The 21,181-nt window shown below is 33.9% G+C and overlaps 1 protein-coding gene across 2 annotated transcripts in view; it reads right to left on the bottom strand.

The window, feature by feature from the left end:
* Positions 1-5,201: 5,201 nt before the first annotated feature.
* Positions 5,202-21,181, bottom strand: part of HDAC2 (histone deacetylase 2) — a 32,271-nt gene continuing 16,291 nt past the window's right edge. Inside the window, exons 6-15 of one of the 2 annotated variants that reach the window (XR_016038402.1) lie at positions 19,174-19,315; positions 15,673-15,765; positions 15,484-15,592; positions 11,386-11,526; positions 11,053-11,161; positions 10,256-10,386; positions 8,922-9,077; positions 7,773-7,821; positions 6,292-6,349; positions 5,202-5,572 (exon numbers count right to left, since the gene is read on the bottom strand). Coding sequence is in view for 1 of the 2 variants with exons in the window: in XM_055433195.2 (XP_055289170.1) it covers positions 5,542-5,572; positions 6,292-6,349; positions 8,922-9,077; positions 10,256-10,386; positions 11,053-11,161; positions 11,386-11,526; positions 15,484-15,592; positions 15,673-15,765; positions 19,174-19,315 (970 nt within the window). In the remaining variant the exon portion in view is untranslated. The remainder of the gene's footprint in view (positions 5,573-6,291; positions 6,350-7,772; positions 7,822-8,921; positions 9,078-10,255; positions 10,387-11,052; positions 11,162-11,385; positions 11,527-15,483; positions 15,593-15,672; positions 15,766-19,173; positions 19,316-21,181) is intronic. The other variant, XM_055433195.2, reaches the window with a different exon arrangement.

Genomic DNA, 21,181 nt, shown 5'->3' with positions numbered 1-21,181 from the left:
CACGGTATTTGTCAACTGTTACCTGACCAGTTTCACAGATTAGTAAACTGAGGTATAGCGAGTTAAATGACAAGGCCAACGCAAAGCTCTTCAATAAATAATGTAATGCTGGGGCTCACTCCACGTTTGTGATTTCTAGTGCACTGCTCTTTACCTGCTGCTGCTCTAAATGGTGATGGTGCTTTGAACAGGCCAAAAAGCAGCACAGAAAAAGCTAGCAATGAGGCTGTTCACCATTAGGATCAGTGGTGCCTATCTGGGAGTTCAGATTTATTGCCCACCATATTTAGAAATAGATCCGAGATAAAACGAACTTACGTTTTCTAACTCTAGAAATACGATGGCATTGAGTTATTAAGAAACCCCAATGCTTTACCATTTGCTTCAAGAGATCTCAGATGTTAATTTGAGATTTCCAAACAGATTTCCAAAACGTATTCACCATCTTTTTAAAAGGAATAGCACAGAAATTGCACCTAAGCCTAGTACATGTAAACATTATACAACTAAATATGTCTAATAATATATATTTTTTAAAATTCACCAAAAAGATTTGCAATTGATTAATGGGGAAGAAGATAGCTAGTAATAGTTTGAGCTTCAGATTGTAAAGAAAAATCTTTTCCTGTAAGATACTGTATGTCCATATCAGGTGGATCCTACGGAAATTAGAGTTCAGCCCATTTCAGACCACTTCTGAAAGGCTGGTGAGATGTAGGTCTTCCTTTCTTGTACCTGGAAGGCTGTTATCTACCAAAGGAGCACACTAAGGTGCCCTTAACACCTCAGTCCCACCTAGAATTCAATCAAAGGTGACCCATGTTTGAACTTTCTGGCTAGACTACACAATAAGGAAATTTTTGAAGTGTTTCTCACCTAGGGACACAGCAAAAATGAAATTAAAAAAGGAAGGCAAAAGGAGAAACACTTGTCTCGAGTAGACACTCAGTTTACTAGTTGCCAGAATGCAGTGACCTTTTGTTGTTATTTGTTTACTGAAAAACTTTTCCTGCCTTTCAGGCAATTACTGTATAGGAAGGTCACCCTTGAAATGTTGATTTCTGAAGAAACAAAAAAGATAACTAAGTTAAAGAATACACAGGAGAAGCCAGAAGCTTCTGATTTACCAATAGAACCAAAATTCATAACTTGAGAGATTAGTCTTAGATTTCAATCATTACTCTGTTGAACTCACTCTCAAACACATACCATTGGTTACAAGGTGGGCCTGGAAAAAAAATTTACCAATCCAGAATTTTACTATTCATGTTATTTTAGAAATAAATGTACATGTACATTTTTTGTCAACATTTGGAATAAACATTCTTAAGAGCAAATAACAACTTAATCTATTCAGTTCTCCTTTATAATTTATTCCACCAGGATTAACTAGTATCCTAATCATAACACTTCAAAGTTTCATAATTTCAAAGATCAAAGAGGTTAGGTACTTAGTTTAGTAACAAGTGTTGTGGAACTATTTCATATGCAGTCCAATGTCCCTGCATATGAACTTCACTATACTGAAATACATTTTTTAGAATCAAATTTCATTCCTCCTTTTCTATTGTGTATTTTAAATGATTCCATTCCCAACCAAAATAGAAAACTACTCTGGCTCTAATATTCATTTCCATTCTACTTTTGACTAGAAAAGTCATAAATAACATTAACTACCAGATACACTCTACTGGATGTAAAGCTCAGGAATTAGTATTATAATTGTTCTACCTAAAAAAAAAATCCCAATCAGTAAACTACACTGTAGCTTAATTCAAATGGTATTGAGTCCAACACTGCATTCAAAAGAACTTGTTAATGAGTGTTACTCAGCTTGTTCAATGGACCATCAAGCGACTACAGGAGAAAATGCACAAAAAAAGAGGAAAAAAAAATTTAAACAATGGAACATCTGCCATCTTGTGGCAAGTTGGAGAAAATGCAGCAACTGTTGAGTAGCTTCTTTATATTGTAACCCTTCTGAGGATTATTTCTTCACTCCAGTACTCTTGCCTAGAAAATCCCATGGATGGAGGAGCCTGGTAGGCTGCAGTCCGTGGGGTCGCTAAGGGTCGGACACGACTGAGCGACTTCACTTTCACTTTTCACTTTCACACACTGGAGAGGGAAATGGCAACCCACTCCGGTGTTCTTGCCTGGAGAATCCCAGGGACGGGGGAGCCTGGTGGGCTTCCGTCTATAGGGTCGCACAGTCGGACACGACTGAGGTGACTTAGCAGCAGCAGCAATATTGCTACTCATGTAAACAGACAATAACAATTTAATAATTTCATTTTTTCCATAATCCATTCACAACCATTTTGCTTGACAGATTACTGTCCAGTGAATTAATTGCAGGGACACTAAGATCCCCCTAAATTTACCAAATGTTAATAGATTCCTTGCTGAAACGTCCTCAAAAGATTGTTTCCCTGTTCACCATAGCCTAGTATTTTGATACTAGCAGGCACTGAACTCAAACACAAGACTCAGAAAGCAATTCATTTGATGTCTAAATAACACTTGAAGATTTAAGACTTCCCTCACAATTCTGGTCCCATCTATCTGTTTACCTGACGTAACAGTAGTAGTTAACAGCATTAACTGTATCAGCTCAATCTTCAACAACCTTAATTAGGTGAGGGCTACTATTATTTTCCTCATTTTAAGTTAAGAAGCAATTAAGACAGGGAAGTTAGTAACTTGCACAAGATTGTGAAGAAAAAGGATCTTAAACTATCAAAAGTTATTACTTGTGATAGTATACAAATTGAAGTTTTCACTTAACACCTTGAAAATCCATGTCATTTATATCACAATACAATAAGAAATGTTATGAATCCCAGTATCAGAGAAGCTTCAGTAGTAATTTTACTGAAGCCACATCAATCAGAAGATGAAGGGAAATTACTCCGCTCTAAGAACTTCAAAGCATCTCCTACTGACAGATTGCTAGTAGCATTGGCTATTAACTGCCTTATAATACCAGTGGAATTTGAAGCTTTCATCCATGCCATGAGGAAATGAGAAAAATTGAGAAAACAGCAGTATCTTCCTTAAGAGCTTCTCCACTCCCCCTACCTCCCTGCCAAGTTGAGGTCTGTTTTAAAGTGCCATTTGAAACTGAAATGATAGTGACTACCCCTACTAGCACCATATGATTCTCCCAGAAGACTTTGTTAGGACTTTTAGCCACAAGGCAAATCTTCCTTCTCCAGGGAAGAAATGAAACTAAGATAGTCACTATTGCCCCAGAAACACTGAACTGCATGAATCTGCAAGTCATCACAAGACAATTTGAAAAAAAGGAAATGAAAGCTCTAAGGATGTGTAAAATTTCCATCCCTTTGACCAGAAATTGTTTAAAAATTACACATTAAAAAATTGAATAAAAATTACCTCAAAAGATGCAGAAAATGCTTTTGATAAAATTCAACATCCAGCTAATCTGACTCTTCTCATGGAAAGCATACAACTTCTTTTTATCCATTTGATTGCCCATTATCCCAATACCACTCAAGGAATAATCTCTTCATCAATCTGAATTATTTATCCAATATTGTTCCAAATGTATTACGGTATTTATCTTGACATCTTATGATCTTTTTCACTATATGCCAGAACCATAGGTTCTTTATATTAATACTTTTATTTATAAGAATTTTTGTTACTGCTTTTGTAAATGGTACCTTACTTTTTCTGGCAAATCTGTTTTTGTATACTACCAGTTGTTGTTTCCTGTGTATTAATGTTGTACCAAGTCACTTTGCTGAACTTTCATGTTTCATATTCTCTTGAGGCTTTAGCTTTATACAGACCCTTCTATTTGTAAACAGTAAAACAAAACCTAAGTGTAACCAAGGAGGTTCACTACACTATTGAAACAAATTTTTGGTATGTCCTTATAATGGAATCTTAATACAGAGCAGTTAAAATGAGTTGTACTTGTTCAACAGGGTTAATCAAAATGTAAAGAAGCAAGTACATGTGCAATACCATTGTGTGTTTCACAAACACTAAATGTAACTATTTCACAAACGAAGGACTGAATTCCATAATTCCTAACACCACAAGGGTTTGCATGCTGACAGATATGCAGCAAGAGTGAAAACAGGCATAGGGTATGGTTACTTCTGAAGAGTCGTAAGGGAATCAAATGATGAAGTGGATAAAGAGGGCTTCGATTTCTTCTGTATAAATTTATTTAAAGAAAAAAAGAGTTGGAACCAACATGGCAAAAGTGAAATATCTGTTAAATACAGGTGAGAGAATGGCTGCTCGTTACAAAAGTCCAGGTGCTTTTGTAAATGCTGAAGTATTTAACAGGAGCTTTTAGAGAAATATTTTTGACTGATCTACTGTCCAAATTTTTACCTCAAAATAATCAATTTGGCCCAGCAAAAAGATTTCATTGATTTTGGCAAGTTTCTAAAATGTTTTGCTTTCTCCTTTCCAATTCTTAGTAGCAGAAATTACCCAGTTTGTCTGCTTCCTACCATTGAAGTGTAAGCTGTGGGAGCGGGCATCTTCCCATTATGTTCAGTTGCATGCTCAAAGCCTTAAAGTGAGTAGACACTCTATAAATTAATGATAAACGACTTTTAAGTGTTCCTTTCTTTCGTTTGGAAGCCTGTGTGTAATAGTGGAACCTGGGTACCATGAATATGCAGTACAAGAACCAGGCTTTGTCTAAACAGCAGGTTTTATTTTAGCCTTGATACAAACACAGGAAAGTTCTGCTCAAACACACCATACAATTCCTTGTCTACTTGGTATATAGTAGGGGTTGGCAAGAGTCCCACAGAGCTCAGTATGGAAGCTATAGTTTCTTTTTCTGATTATAGATTTCTTCTTTCAACTCAGAATCGATTACCAGTTTTTGAGAATCTTTGGTTCACCTCAAAGCTAATTCCTATATCTCAACTGCATAGCTTGTATCATTAAGATAAATTATAATTATGAGATATTAATCTTCACCAATATTGGCTGGTTAACCTACAGAGGACAAGATGCTAAAACTCTTAATAGAGTAAGAAATAATTACTGTAAACACAGTAATTTCATGAAGAAACAGTTTATGGATGTCTTTGAAGTTGTAATCAGTATCTTTCACCTTTAGGGTATTCTATTTTTCTACAGAAACGGTCACATTACTAACCTATGAAATTAGACCCCATGTTGTAATAAACAGACAAAAGACAATCGAAGTACAATTTTTTAATAAAGATAATTACAAAAGATGGAAAAATCAGCTCAGAAAGGCCAATTACTTCTTTAATAGATCAGTTTTTTGACATAATAACACATCATTTTTAAATACTATCACATAAAGCATGGTGGAGAAAAGAAATTTTGCTTCATAATTAGAAAACTCACAATAAAACTTGCCAAGAAAAACAAAAACAAAGCCATTTTGAAAATAAATACAGTCCATGCCAAAGTAGTATAAAATGAAGCCAGAAGTCTTCAAAAAGAAAAAACATTTTTCTTCCCAATATTTTCTCACTTTTTTATGGTTTCTGAAAGTGGTGAGACTCAAATTCAAGGATTGCTGAGCTGTTCTGATTTGGCTCTGTTAAAAGAGGCAATATGAAATATTAAAAATTGCACAATCTCAGTTTAAATGCAATGACCGATAGATCGGTCCTATGGTTCCCACCAAGAAACATGTTAAGCTGGTAGTGCCTTGAGTTTTTGAAGCACTGACTGCCTTGACCTTTTGAGTGGTTTTACAACCTATTCCAAGTCATCCTATGAAGGCTACCACAAAATTATGTGTGGCCAATCATCTACATGCTTTCTGACAATACAAAGCTCAATTATGGTCTTTTAAAAAATTATGTTATACTAGCCCAGTGATTCTTAAATTGACCTGTCTTACAACACCAAAAAATCATGTATATAGAAATAAGAGCACCATGAAAGATGATGAGTGTCTATATAAAAGTTAATAGCAAAACAAGGCTTAGAGAAATTATGTTCAAGAATAAAAACTGATCTATTTTAATTCATTCAGTTACAACACTGATTATTAGTAGCTTTTGTAATTTTTTAAGGCATGCTACATAAATGAAAAATGAGCAAGTAAATGAAATATAAGCTAATGGTTAAGATACATACATAGTGTCTTACATACCATACTAAAATTCAGAGCATCTCATAACAACCTACTGATATTCCAGGTTCAGTTCAGTACTTCTCAAAGAATAAATGTATACTCATCCCAACCCCAGTAAACACACTCATTATTTTTATAGTATATAAAAATTACTAGAAAAGAATACAGCTTACCCTTTGGTATCTGTTTTTTCACCACTATTATCCTTGGATTTATCTTCTTCTTTAACATCTAAAAACAAAAATTGGGAAGAGATTAACACCTATTTTGAAATATAAAATGTATATATTTCATTTAAAAATATATCTTACTTAAAATATAAAAAACTGCCATATACAATATTACTGTTCATGAAATCAACAACTAACTAAGCTTCTGAAGAGGTACTAAATGACAGAGGTTCAAGGTATCAATGCAACATCACAGTCCTGCCTTTGAGGACTTTTCCCCTATGGGATCACAGCATTATAGGCAGGATATGCACTATGAAGTTCAGCCAACAGACATGCGCATAACACCATGGTAGATCAGGAAAGGCTATGACAAGTGACCTTTGAGAGGCATTCTGAAGAACAGAATTCCCTTTGAGTGGGAAAAGGGAAGAAGTACCTTGAACAGGGGGAAAACTCAAAAGGACTTTGAGGCAAAAAGAATTAGGCTGGAAGGAAAAACTGCAAGACCAATTTGGCTGGAGTTTTGTGACAAGGGGACAGAATCAGAGGAGGTCAGAGACAAAACAGAAGCTAAATTCTATTGCTTATATAACCAATAGTTTTCTTCTTTTAATAATGGTTAGGCTAGTACCCTTCTTTTCTAGTACCCTCTTTTCTTTTTTAAACTTTTTATTTTGTATTGGGGTATAGCTGATTAACAATGTTGTGACAGTTTCAGGTGAACTGTGAAAGGACTCAGCCATACATATACATAGCCATTAGTTTTTAAACCCTCACTATGTAAGTATCAGAACTTTACCATTTTAATAAAAATTAACAAAATAGTAAGAGTAACACTATCCATTCAAAATCATTGAAACAAATTAGCCAAAATGTGCTAAATTTTTCCTTTAGATAAGGCAAGGAACCAAAGTCAGGAGGCACTGATTATAATACAAACATATAGCAACATGTTTATTATGACATTTGTTTTGGCTTCTGGTTTAATTTTAGATACGTAAACAAAACTGTCAAGTGGGGTTTGGGGAGGGATGAAGAGCAAAGAAATATTCCTAACTTCAGGTTCTGAACTATAGACTTTTAAAAATGTTTCCTATGGTAGTATTTCTTTTATGTGTATGTTGTAAGATTTTAACAAATCCAAGACACTATAAGAAGAATTTCATTATTAAACTAAGAAATTTAAGTATCAATTATTATCAGCAACAGAAGTATTTAGGAACTAAATACTGTGAGATTAATCCACCACCAGGCCATTAAAGCCAGATCAAAAGGCACTCTCATTTTCAGTTAAAACAGCAATGAAAGATAAGCACTCTAGTGCACCCGCTTTCCCATTTGGAAGAAAAAGCATAGAAAGATAAAAATTTAAAAAGCAAGAATAAATGCCAGAAAGGAAGACAAACAAAAAATACAGAAAAGACAAATTGACAAAGAAAAATACTAGAAAAATCCTACAGCTAAAGTTAAGTCCTTCTTACCTCAATCATAGCTGGAATTTCTGGATGTCAATCAGTACACAAGAGCAGACTGGAGCCATCATTGTAATACATTGGGAAGTTAAAATTATAAAATGACAGACAGAGAACAGTAGCCTATAGTGGAGTCAATCCACAAACAAAACAGAACTAGATGTGCAAACATGCTACAGACTCCTAACTCTCTATTAAAAAAAGAACACGAGAGCCAGCTTACTCAAGTAACTTCAATATGACAGAAAAAGGATCTTGGCCCGGTACTTCTGAATCTGTTTTCCACGTGCTACAGGGTCAAAATTAACAGGTCAACTAAAACTTGTGCTCATCACCATTACCTGCATATAGGTAGCAGGTATCCAGCAGGAAATGCACCAAGTACAAAAATTCAGGTATTTAAGATACTGCATTCTCTAGCCATGAGCAGCTCAATCCAGCAGGGAGATATGTAAAGTTCCTAATGAGATGCTATAATATAATGTGTTAAATAAAATGACTGAGTTATGAGTAAGTGCTCTGGAAACTCAGATAAAAGATAACACACTCTGAAAGCAAATTCAATGACCTAAATCATCTATTTTCTCAACAGACAAATTGACACATTTATCTCAACAGACAAGACACATTTTTATAGTTAAGACATCCTAACCCAGCTCTCAAATCCTTTCCCATATTTCCACAGCTTTTATGTTTCTTTCAAATAATAAAAAAGTCTGTTCTCTGAGCCTTTTCAAAATGGTGAAACTGGTCTAAGGTTATATAATATGAGTCTTCTTTTATGTTTTATTCTCATCAAATAAACTTAGAGGTAGTTACAAATTAGCTTAGAATTTCAGCTCTGCTCATGGGCTACATATGGGTCTCTAACCACTTTGTTCTCTCTTACTCAATCTAGATCACAGTGCAATGTTCAATATTTTAAGCCTATGTTGCCAAGAAGAGATAGTTTCCTGTATTATAAAAGCAAATGTGACTAATAACATTTAGAGAGCTTTAATTAAAAGTTTACTTACATGGAAAAAAAGTCACCTATTTATTTAGCACACTCACCTATTTCTGATACTTGTGTAAGTATTTCAGGATCTTATAAAAATTGCCTTGTTGCTCATTTTCAAAAACTTACAATTAAAACATCTATCAAAAAATAAATCTGACCTGCTTTTTTGTCCTCCGTTTCCTTCTTGTCTTCTTCGATTCTAGCTTTTTTTGCTCCTTTCTTATGATCAGTCACATTTCTACGACCGCCTTCTCCTTCATCCTCAGAATCTGAGAACTCTTCATCACAAGCTATTCGTTTGTCTGATGCTCGAACTGAAACATTAAAAGATTTTTAATAAGATTTTGACAAAGGCAGTCACAGGTTTTACAACTGTTAAGTGCACTGCTCTATAGAAGAACTAGCTAGTCATATTTAAAAGTAAGAATAACAGATTTTAAGATTATAACTGAATGTATGGCTTGCTAAACATTGAAAATTTAGCTTTAATCTAGGAAGAAATCATTCAAAGGAATATGAAGAACATTAGAGGTTCTCATTAAAAAAAAAAAAAAAACTTTGGAGGAAAAAAATATTGCTTTCCTGATAGGAAGTGGGAGTGATGTCTTTAAATAAAAAGTAACCTTTTATTTCAGAGCTGAGAGGGGGAAGAAGAGAAAATAAGAAATATCTTTTATGTCAATTATGTTAGAATGTCTTTAATCATAATAGCATACTAATAGGCTAAAAGCCTACAAATCATATTAAGTGGAATTAGATTGTAAAATCAAACAGAAGGTGCTTAATGTTATTCAACTCACTCTACACAAAAGTGGTTAATTTGTAGAAACGAAAATTACTGACACTCAAATCAGGCTCTGAGACAAAGGAAATTAAATCTATGGGGTCGCAAAGAGTCGGACACGACTGAGACTGAACTGAATTGAACTGAAGATTAAAAAAATGATGAAACTCCAATACTTTGGTCACCTCATGCGACGAGTTGACTCACTGGAAAAAGAGTCTGATGCTGGGAGGGATTGGGGGTAGTAGGAGGCGGGGACGACAGAGAATGATGGCTGGATGGCATCGCCGACTCGATGGACATGAGTTTGAGTGAACTCCAGGGGTTGGTGATGGACGGGGTGGCCTGGAGTGCTGTGGTTCATGGGGTCGCGGAGAGTCGGACACAACTGAGCGACTGAACTGAACTTCTTGAAACAGTTTTTGTTTGTCTTAGTTGTTTACAATTGCTGTGATTATTACACATTTTAAAACTACTTATCCTTTGATTATCATGTTTCCTATATGGAAATTAATTCAGGAAATTTTCAGTTATACATTCAATCCCTAGCAGTCATGGACTCAGAAAATGATGAAAATAAAGACAGTAATAATAGTGTGCTCATGAAAACTGGTGAAGTTCTTTTGTGGGCAACCAAAACCTTCAGTCCGTGGTGTGCTACGGACACTACGTAAATGTAACAGAATACACATCAAAGGACTATCTTACTAGAAATTCTCTTGTCTGGATCTTCTCCATCTTCATCTCCACTATCTTCATGAACTGCATCTTCTGGAATAGCTTGCATCTGGACTCCAGGTGCATGAGGCAACATGCGTAAATTTTCAAATAAACGCTGTCTAAATTACAACATGCATAGTTATTAGAAAAAAATATTTTCTTTCAAATTTCTTTTCAGTGTAAGAGGAAACATTAAGCAAAATAAATTGCATCTTTTATCTAGCTTAACCTAAGAATTAAAATCGTAACATTTACTGGGTACTGATACTTTACCTATTATTAACCCGTTTAATCCTCAAAATTTACAAGGTAGATACTAAATTTCATTCCCCCTTTCAAGGATGAGGAAATAAAAGCACAAAGGCAAATTAACTTGCCAAATGTCATGGAGCTAGTATGTGGTAAGAGAGAGCAGAAACCCAAGCCTATGTACTAACAATGTCTCTCCAAACTCTATTTCTCAGAGAAAGGTTTATCAAATGTTTCAATGAAAATAAATTTCTTTCGTGTAAAGCAAGAAAATATACAACTTGTAAGTGCCCTTTTCAACAAAAAAGTCCATTTTAACTAACAGAAAATGGAAATATTTTTGAGCTATGAATCCTATTATACATTTTCCATTATTTTATAAAATTAAAGAAACCAACAGTCTTAAGGTTTCAAATACTTTTGACAAAAGGGAATACCTTACGTATAAAGTTAAACTGACCTACTGCACACGACCTTCTAAAAGTTTCAAAAGTTACATTAATGATGTTAATCAAATCAATTTGATGATGTCTTACTTTATCTTTTCCATATATTCTGGAGTGTTCTGGTTTGTCATGTTTGAAGGACTAATATGCAGTTTGAAGTCCGGTCCAAAATACTCAAAATAATCATTATATGGCAATTCTATTAAATGAAATAAAGTTACATATTAAAAGCTCAATCCATACACAAAATCCAGACTCAAGTTGTAAAATATTTCCAGAGAAAATACTTAAAAGTGAATACAAAATGAATTTAGTGACTGCTCTCCTATTGACACAGTTTTGGAATCAACTCTAATGACCTAACCATCTTTTTCTACAAACAGACAGTTCGTCCAATAGAGACATCATAGTAAGAACACTTACCATTGGGAATCTCACAATCAAGGGCAACTGCAGTCTCATATGTCCAACACCGAGCAACGTTGCGGATTGTGTATCCACCTCCCCCAAGCATCAGTAATGGTAAATTGAAAGTTTTTACAACTTCTACACATTTAGCATGACCTAAGACAAAGAAGATTTGGGTAACGATATATTTACACACTGTAACATCTGGAAAAGAAAAACTGAAAAAGATAACAAACAAAATTTTACTCAACCAAAATGGCTTTTCTAAATATTTAAAAAACAAATATATAAAAATTTTAAGAAAATTTCTAGTCTAAAACTTTCATCAGACACCTTTTACACAATATATAAAACTCATTAAAGACATAACTGGCTATGTTAACAAGCATCCTTGATGGAAAAGTCAAATATACAGCTATATTAAGATTAAAATATAAATATAACACATTTTTATTAATGTGATATGAAGATACTATGTTCTTATAAGGTTACCTGGGGGGAAAAATAAGTGAGGTTACAATGAAACATTAAGTACAACCTAATCTAAACTGGTGTTTTGTTACCATTTTCCTCCACAGACATGAACAAAAAAATTACATAAGACTATACTATACAGGTTTAACTATAGGTTATTTTAGATAGTGGTACTATGGACACTTTTCTTAACTTATCTAAAATTATTACTATTAAAAACAACTTTAACAAATTTCTTTGTATAGAAATTTAAACATGAAGTAAACCTAACACAAAAACAAAACATTTCCTTTGGATGTCACAATTCAATAATCAATTACGAGTCACTAGTAACTTCTTATATTATCATCATTCAGGAACATAAGTCAACCTTTAAAGCAAGAACAAAATCCTTCAATTACAGAAGAAACTGATATGTTGAATATTTGGAAAAAATCAAAATAAGTACAAAGAAAAAAACTACCTAAAATTCTATCATCCGAAGATGCCGCTGTTGTATTCAGTTGCTAAGTCATGTCCTACTCTTTGCGACTTCATGGACTGTAGCTCACCAGGCTCCCCTGTCCATGGGATTTCCAAGGCAAGAATACTGGAGTGGGTTGCCCTTTCCTACTCCAGGGAATCTTCCCAGTTTAAGGATCAAACCCACGAGTCTCCTGCACTGACAGGCAGATTCTTTACCATTGAGCTACCAGTGAAGCCTCATCATCCAAAGATAGCTTTTTTTAATATTCCCTTCCAATTCTTTCTAATTTTCAAAAGCTTAATGTTTTATTCATGTTAACTATACTGTGGGCATTTTCATTAGGTATTCTTCAATAGTCACATTATATAATTCATCATCCAATTTTTATTATTGAAATTACAAAAATGCATGCTTCTTATAATAGGGGAAAGCCATTAGGGTATTTTTAAAGATGAAACAAAAAATTAACTTAAAGACTTCGAAGTAAAGAAAGCTGGCTAAAAAAGGACATTTCCTTTTCTTTTATCTGAAAACCTGACAAAAATGATTATAAAGGGATGTTTTTAAAGGCTAAAACACACAATGGTAACAATATAAACGAAGATAGAAAGGAGACGGACAAGAGGTAAACTGACTTTAGCAGACCTGAGAAATCTGAATTGAAGCTGGCACTGGAAAAAGTCTGGAATCAAGGTTAAGCTTTGGGATTCCAAATACCTTTATATGCTTTATAAAACTTACATTGTAACAGTCAGTTGAAATAGAATGTAGATTCACAGTTGTAGCTTGTAGTTATGAAAGCTATTACTTTTATATACAAAGGCATTAAGAACTCTCAAAAAGTTAAGACAAGAAAATTGACAGATTAATGCCCATTTTGAGTACATTAGATAGATTTTAAGAAGATCATATCCATTTTTGAGGAAACATAATTTCAAATCATTCAACCTAATATAAGCAGAATAGAGTGATTATATCATAATTCTAATGCTGCCTGGCACAGGAGCTATCCTAACATTAAATAAAATAGTCTTTCAAATCTAAATTTAGTTATTAATTTCCGTTTAAGCCACTAGCAGTACTGGAAAAAGTTCTACCTGAGAATTCTTCACCTTTTATGAGAATTGAAGCAGAACATGAACTTAAAAAGTTCACAAGGGAAACAACTCCAAAATCCTGTACAATATCCATGATTAATCACTATTAACCTGCTGCTGCTGCTGCTATGTCGCTTCAGTTGTGTCTGACTCTGTGCGACCCCACAGACAGCAACCCACCAGCCTCCCCCGTCCCTGGAATTCTCCAGGCAAGAACACTGGAGTGGGTTGCCATTTCCTTCTCCAATGCATGAAGTGAAAAGTGAAAGTGAAGTCGCTCAGTCATGTCCAACTCTTAGCGAACCCATGGACTGCAGCCTATTAACCTACATACCATAAGTTTTAAGAACTTATAAAATAAATTTTCAGATTTATTCTTACACCCTAGCAGCTCATTCCATAATGGTGATCTTTACTCTGGTCTGGACCTCTATCATGTTGATTTTAACACTTAAAAGCAAAGAACAGCTCAACATTCTAACAGATCTACAGAGGAAATTCACCCAAACAGGAACAGGTTAGAAGGCTGTTCTTCAAGAAGGTAGAACTGATAGAACACCTGATCCACCTTTATTCATTAATGAGTAAGGAGAAAACTAAGGAAATGACAAAATTGCACAGAAAAACAAGTTAAGCAAAAGGAAAACTGAGTAAGCTGAACCATGCTTTAATGTTTTTGATGATGTCATATACAATGACTACCATAACTAAAATTCTGGTCTAGATTTAAACTGCAAAAATGGGATACTGGAAGGGTAAAAGCATGTGTTAGGGACAAAGTGGTGACTCCTTTTCTTTCACAATGGAAAGTGAATATACAAGGTTAAAATTAGGTTAAAAATAATAACACAGCTTGCAGAATTCCCTGGTGGTCCAGTGGTTAGAACTCTTGGGCTTGCACTGCTGAGGGCCCGAGTTTAGTCCCTGGTTGGGGAACTAAGATCCCATAAGCTGCATGGCATGGCCAGAAAAAATAAAAAAAAGCTTGCATATTGTCTTAAGAAAGGTAAGCACCAAAAGAATCAACCAAAAATATTGAAAATTATGCCAAGTGTAATATGTGGAATCTAAAAAACAAATGAACAAACATAACTAAACAGAAATAGTTATAGAAAACAAGATAGTTGCCAGAGGGGAGAAAAACATGAAGGAGATTAAAAGGTACAATATAAATGAGACACAGGTATGAAATATATAGTGTTGGGAATACAGTCAATAGCAAAATAATGTCTTTGCATGATGATTGATGACAACTAGACATCATGGTTATCATTTGGAAATGTACAGATTATCAAATTACAATGCTGTGGACCAGAAACTAACTACTATAATGGTGCAGGTCAACTGTACTTCAAAAACAAACAACAAACAGACAGAGAAAGAGATCAGATTTGTGATTACGAGAGGTGGGGAGGGGATTAGATGAAGATAATCAAAAGATACAAACTTCTAATTTAAAGATAAATAAGTATTAGGGATAGAATGTATAACATGATGCAGATAATTAACACTGCTGTATGTTGTAAATGAGAGCTGTTTAAGACAGTAATCCTAAGAGTTCTCATCACAAAGAAAAATATATACATTTCGATCTATTTCTTTAATGTTTTAACTATAGGAGATAATGAGTGTTCACTGAAACTTCTGTGTTAATCATTTCAGGATGCTGAAATCATGCTGTTGAAGTAAAATTATAATGTGCACCTCAAGCTTACACATGGCTGCATGTCAACTACATCTTAATAAAACCAGAATAAATAAATAAACAAATACAAGTTTAAAAAAAAGAAGAAAATCACTGCCTTGGTTGGGATAGCAACAAGTCTTATAAAACTGCTAACACAAAAATGTATATATAAATTTGACAAAATGAAAGACCTAATTTACTGAAACTAGATTAACTATAACTATATAAATCAATTTGAAATACATATATACATATGCCAAAAACCCATAAAAAATACAAAACACACATGGTTCCGTATTAAGTAGCAGGTAAAAAATGACAATTTTTATGGGACATTCTTAGGAAGAAAACACCTTTTTTTCTGGAATATCACCCTTCAAATTGCTTACCTTTAACTGTCAAATTGAAGCAACCAAGTCTATCTCCAGAGAGCGAGTCTGCACCACACTGTAGCACCACAGCACTAGGCTGATACATCTCCATCACTTTTGAAATAATCTATGTATAAGGTAACAAATGTTAGTATCTCTAAAAACATTTTAGAATTCCTTTTCAGTTTTAAAAATAATAATACTTACAGGCTTAAATATCTGGCCATATGATTCATCATCTATACCATCTCTCATTGGAAAATTGACAGCATAGTATTTGCCTTTTCCTGCACCAATATCCTAAAATATATAGTGTAAGTAGATCTTAGAGAATATATCATAATAAAAAGTTTGACATATTTAATTATTAAAATATTTTAAAAAGATTAAAAGAGTAGGTAACAAACCCAATTCTGAATTCATCTTAAAGGCTGAGAGAGGAAATAATACAGAATAAGTACGTATTTCAACATTTATGGATATTTACAAATCTGAAAAGAACCAATTCCAGTTAATCTGTAATGATTATTTTGGGGAGGAAAGAAATTTAACACAGTTAAGGGCAGTTTGAAATTAAATATTACATTAATTCAAGAAATTTGTCATAAACAAAACACACAAATTTACCAGTCAAACTATAGGAAATACAAACTCTGAGCCAAAGAACCCTGCGGGACAGGGTTGTCCTGCATTGTCTCTAATGCAAAACCCTTCTTGTGGCTCACAATCTGGTATGAGTTGATTAATACTTGTAAGACTTTCTTGGAAGTTTTAACAGCTACAGACTAAAACACTGAAATCTGTCTTATTTAACTGGGCTTGAAATAAATTTTGTTTCTACTTGTTAAAAAAGTATCACTCAAGGCATTAATACTTCCCAAAAGAAGCAAAGGAGAGAAACTGAGTTCCACGTACACACACACAAAACATATATACTTATTTTATTAATTATAATTTATGCATGTGTAAATCTATGTTTATGTATATGTGTATATATGTACACACACAATATAAACAGCTGATCTTTGAACAACACTGGGGTATAAACACCAGCATAGTTGAACACCTGAGTTTAACATTACAGTCTGTCCTCCATATTCACAATTCTGCATCTGTGGATTCAATTAACTGCGAGTTGTGTAGCACTGAAGTAACTACTTAGTGAAAATAGTCCCACAGAAGTTCAAAACCTGTGTTGTTCAAGAGTCAACTGTATATTTTTAGAAGAGATGGTAGAGACATTTCTCATGTGTTTTAAATTACAATTGACCTGTTTTACACAACAGGTGTTTGAATGGTGGGTCCACTTTTATACACATTTTCCCCCCAATAAATGTATTAGAAAATTTTTCTGGAGATTTGACACAACATGAAAAAACTTGCACATAAACTGCAGTATAGAAATATTTTCAAAAATTAAGAAAAAGGTATGTCATGAATACATAAAATATAAGTAGATATACATATACAAAATATGTTAATTGACTATTTATGTTATCATGAAGGCTATTAGTATTCATGATTTTGGGGAGTCAGTCACATGCATATTTTCAATTGCAGGAGAGTCAGCATCCCTGATCCCCTTGTTTTTCAAGGGTCAATTGTATAATGTCTCAGTATTTATGAATCTTTAGGATTACTAATACAAATACATATTATTCCCTTTTTTCTCATGGAACAATCTCAGCTTGAATCCATTTTTTAAACAGCATAGTTTACCCTTCAATATTAGAGTTATTATGATCCAACTCTTGATGAAAAAGCATGAAATTATACACCCACTCCCACAATTTTTCTTAAAGAATCTAAATTTTTATATAACTAAATACAAACTAAACACATATGGACAAACTAAAATGCTGTAAATCCTGAGACTTCTGTAGTAAAAAAACACAGTTGGAATATACATTGACACTAAGATTTCAGAATACAGAAAGTTGGTCAGCACTTCTCACTTGGGTTAAAGGCAAATTAAAAGCACTTCTCACTCACAGGTCAGAACTGCGGCCCTTACTGGACCAAGTTTTATACCCTCCATAAATGTTACTTTATTACACCTTTGCTTTTTTTCTTCTATCTAGACTACTGATCTAATAATAATGCAAGCATAGTTTTAACAACGATCTAAGCTCACAGTAGGCTTCTTTTCTGATTTAGAATGAATTCTCAGGTAGAAAAAGTAATGTTTACTAAATTATATAATACTTGAGCTTCATGAAAGTCCAAATACAACAACACATACAATGTAGGACACTGATTTTAGTTTTGGGGATATCTTTTAATATCTAAAGGGAAAGGAAATGTGACATTTCATAGGAGTATAAAATTTTGAGAGGAAAAGAGATGTTGAAAGTCATTTTCAAGTACACTGTCAGAAATTAAACAAAGGCTTCCACTGCCATTTCTGAGATTAATTAAAATTATACTGCAAGACACTATTTCTTTAAGCTTAAAGCTGGGAAAGTTTTTGCTTAATTTCCATCAGAGTGCAATGGTTATAGACAAGCAAATTCTACTGATTTAGAGCGGTGGTTCTTGAATTTTAGTGTGCCGAATAGAATCATTCAGATTTTCTGGAGTCTGAGAATATGTGCTTCTAAGTTCTCAGGTATAACTGACTCTGCTAGTTTAAGGATCTTTGGGAATCACCGGTCTATAAGATAAGACCAAGTGGGGAAAGGCACTGAATGAGCTAACATGGCAAGAAAGGACTGAAAATATAAATTATTTTAAAAGCCACATAATTTAAACTGAAATAAATGAAACAAATGACCTTCTACCCACTTATAGGTAAAGAAAAGTTTCACCATCTGACTTTAACTGAAAGAACACAACCTTGTGATCAAACAATTAAATCATATATTTGAAGACTACTTTAAGCCCACTCTAAACTTTTGGTTGTTAAACTCTAATATAACGACATACCACAGACTTAAAACTTACCTTAACATAATAGCTTAGGACTAATGTTGAATGGCATGCTAAAAGAAATCTCCCATATAATACAGCTAAATTAAAAGCAGCTGTATAAATTTTTGAATGAACTTCAACGTGCTTGTAGTTTGGTTCAAAAAACAAAACCTCTAGTGAAGCAAAAAGAAAAAAAAAAAAGGTGGGGGGGTACTTCAAAGCACTAAATGAAAGAAGATAACAGAAATATAATAGAAATAAATGTGCTTAATATAAATAGGCAGGTAGGATAAGCTATGATATTCTTTTTCTCCCTAAATTGTGAGGGAGTTGGGGGATAGGAATGAGGGGGGAGAGAGGGAAGCCTTAAGAAAAAAAGAGATTAAAGTCTGAGTAATTAAAGACCAATCACAAAAAGAGGGCAATACAAAAACCTTAAAAAGACTCAAGTCAATTATTTTATCCCACCAATCTTTATATTCAATAGCAATATAGGCTACAATCAAGTAGGTTTTGAAGATTCAAACTTATCAAAAACACTGCTTCATGCTTTGTGGATGTTCAAAAGTATTTATTCAACCAAAGAAAAAGCTCAGCAAAAGAAAGCCCTTAAAGTTATTGAATTTTTGCTTATAGTCAGCAAAAAAGTGAATTACAACGTTACAGCACATAAAAATGACTTAATCCTTCATATAGGCTTCAAATTAATGATCCAGAAAAATATTAGTTCAGGTGTAACATTACTAACCTCCTCTAGGTTCATCTCACAACATTTATTCAGACAGAATTCAATCTTACCCTTAAGTCTCCTGTTCCAGGAAAGTACTCCCCATACTTATGGAATGATACAGTCATTACACGATCTGTTGTATAAAAAGCCTCCTCAACACCATCACCATGGTGGATATCAATATCAATATATAAGACTCTCTGATGATACCTGAAAACAAAGCCTTAAGTTTTCAAAAAGGTTTTAAGTCAGCAAGAACTACCACGGATTCAGGAAACCTGTTTGAGCTCCCACATTCCAGAATGTTTAATCTCCTTTCTTTTCTTTACTTCAAGCCTAAGAGACCATTCAAAGAGACCATCCTCAAGTCAGAGTTTGAACCTCAGATCTTATAAATCTTCTCTTTACACCCTTTACATCTAGGTAAGAAAATGTATTTACTTTTTGAAATCTCTCTTATTCTGCTGTGAAAACGTAGTGTATGTTTCTATATATTTATAACTGAAGATTACACCTTAGTTACAATTGCTACTGTAAAGCTTCTTGCATCTCTCTAGTAAATCTTTAGTATTATAAAATAGGATTTGACACAGTTCAAATGTGGACAATGGCTTCTGTACAGTCTTTGAGAACATTTTTTTTTACAGTTTTAAATGACTGAAAAGTATAATCAAAACATTAATTTCATGATATATGACAATTAAATGAAATTTAAATTTCAATGTCTATAAGTGAAGTGTTAATGAAATACGGCCATGCTTGTTTGTTCACTATTCTCTATGGCTTCTTTTTCATCTCAATTGAATGGCTGTGACAGAAACCACAAGCTTCTCATCACTTGACAGTGCCGCTTGGAGAACGACCAATCACAGCAGAATCCGAATGTATTTTAAGAGTCACACTAATCATCATACTGGACATCTTATATTAGTGATGACTCATGTCAAAACAAGAAATAAAAAAAGTGAATGTCATATATCATCCTTTCAAGACACAAGGAAGTGATGATTTTTATGGAATTAGATGGCATAGTACTATTATTCATTTTACAATACTACCACAGCCATGTTAAAAGAATGTAATACATACAGGCTGACAAAACAAGACTAAGCCCTCATAAGAATAAGCAACATTCAGAAACTTAGAAAATAATGTCTCATCATAGACTTTCTTTAAATAATAAAATAAAAATAGCGTGAACAGGCTTCCATCATAGACCAGTTTGTAAAGAATCAGCCTGCAATGTGGGAGACCTGGGTTCGATCCCTGGGTTGGAAAGATCCCCTGGAGATGGGAACTGCTACCCACTCTGGTATTCTGGCCTGGAGAATTCCATGGACTGTATAGTCCATGGGGTTGCAAAGAGTCGGACACGACTGAGTGACTTTCACATAGCGTGAACAAAGTGTCTAAATGGCTCAAAAGCTGTTTGCTGTTAATTAAATCAAGTTCATACCAGCTGAAGAAATGTGTCCAGAGAAACTAAACTAAGCTTGTTAAGAATACTAGCATGTGGGCAAGAACTGCTGCTCTGAGATGAAGACACAGGAACCAACACCAACAGTGAGTTAAAACAAGGCAGATGATTTCAAGCAGTTTTCCTTGGCTCTCTATTAGTCAAGTAACACAGCTCAGTTCTTTACTGAGTCAATACCAAATTTTAAGTGACTGAAAAATCAGCCTTTATAAATAGTATGCATGGAATAACTTCAGGCAAGAACATTTTTGAGAAAAATACCAATTTGTTACAATCTGAAATAGAATCAGCTAAGATGTGTTATCTAATGAGTTTTAAAAAAAAAATCTAACTTTGGAAACCTCCAAAATCACAAATACCTCTACAGATCTTTCTCTCCAACTGGCAGTCAAGAAAAACTTTAAAACTGATTCCTTTAGCAATTTAGAGATAATTATATCCATTAGTAGAGAACAAAACGCCACCCTATGAAGGAGCTAGGCAGTGAACTGGTCACATTTAATAGGTAAACAAATTTCAACACAGGTTTCAAAATTTTTTCTTGAAAAGTTACAAGTTCCAAAATGTTAAGACACAAACTTCTAGGGTCACGTCATTTT

Source organism: Moschus berezovskii, chromosome 10, assembly GCF_049115385.1.
Source record: "Moschus berezovskii isolate FMDL1 chromosome 10, NW_MosBer_1.0, whole genome shotgun sequence".
Taxonomy (NCBI): domain Eukaryota; kingdom Metazoa; phylum Chordata; class Mammalia; order Artiodactyla; family Moschidae; genus Moschus; species Moschus berezovskii.
Note: the sequence above shows the minus strand (reverse complement) of the source record. Positions and strands in the feature narration are given on the sequence as shown.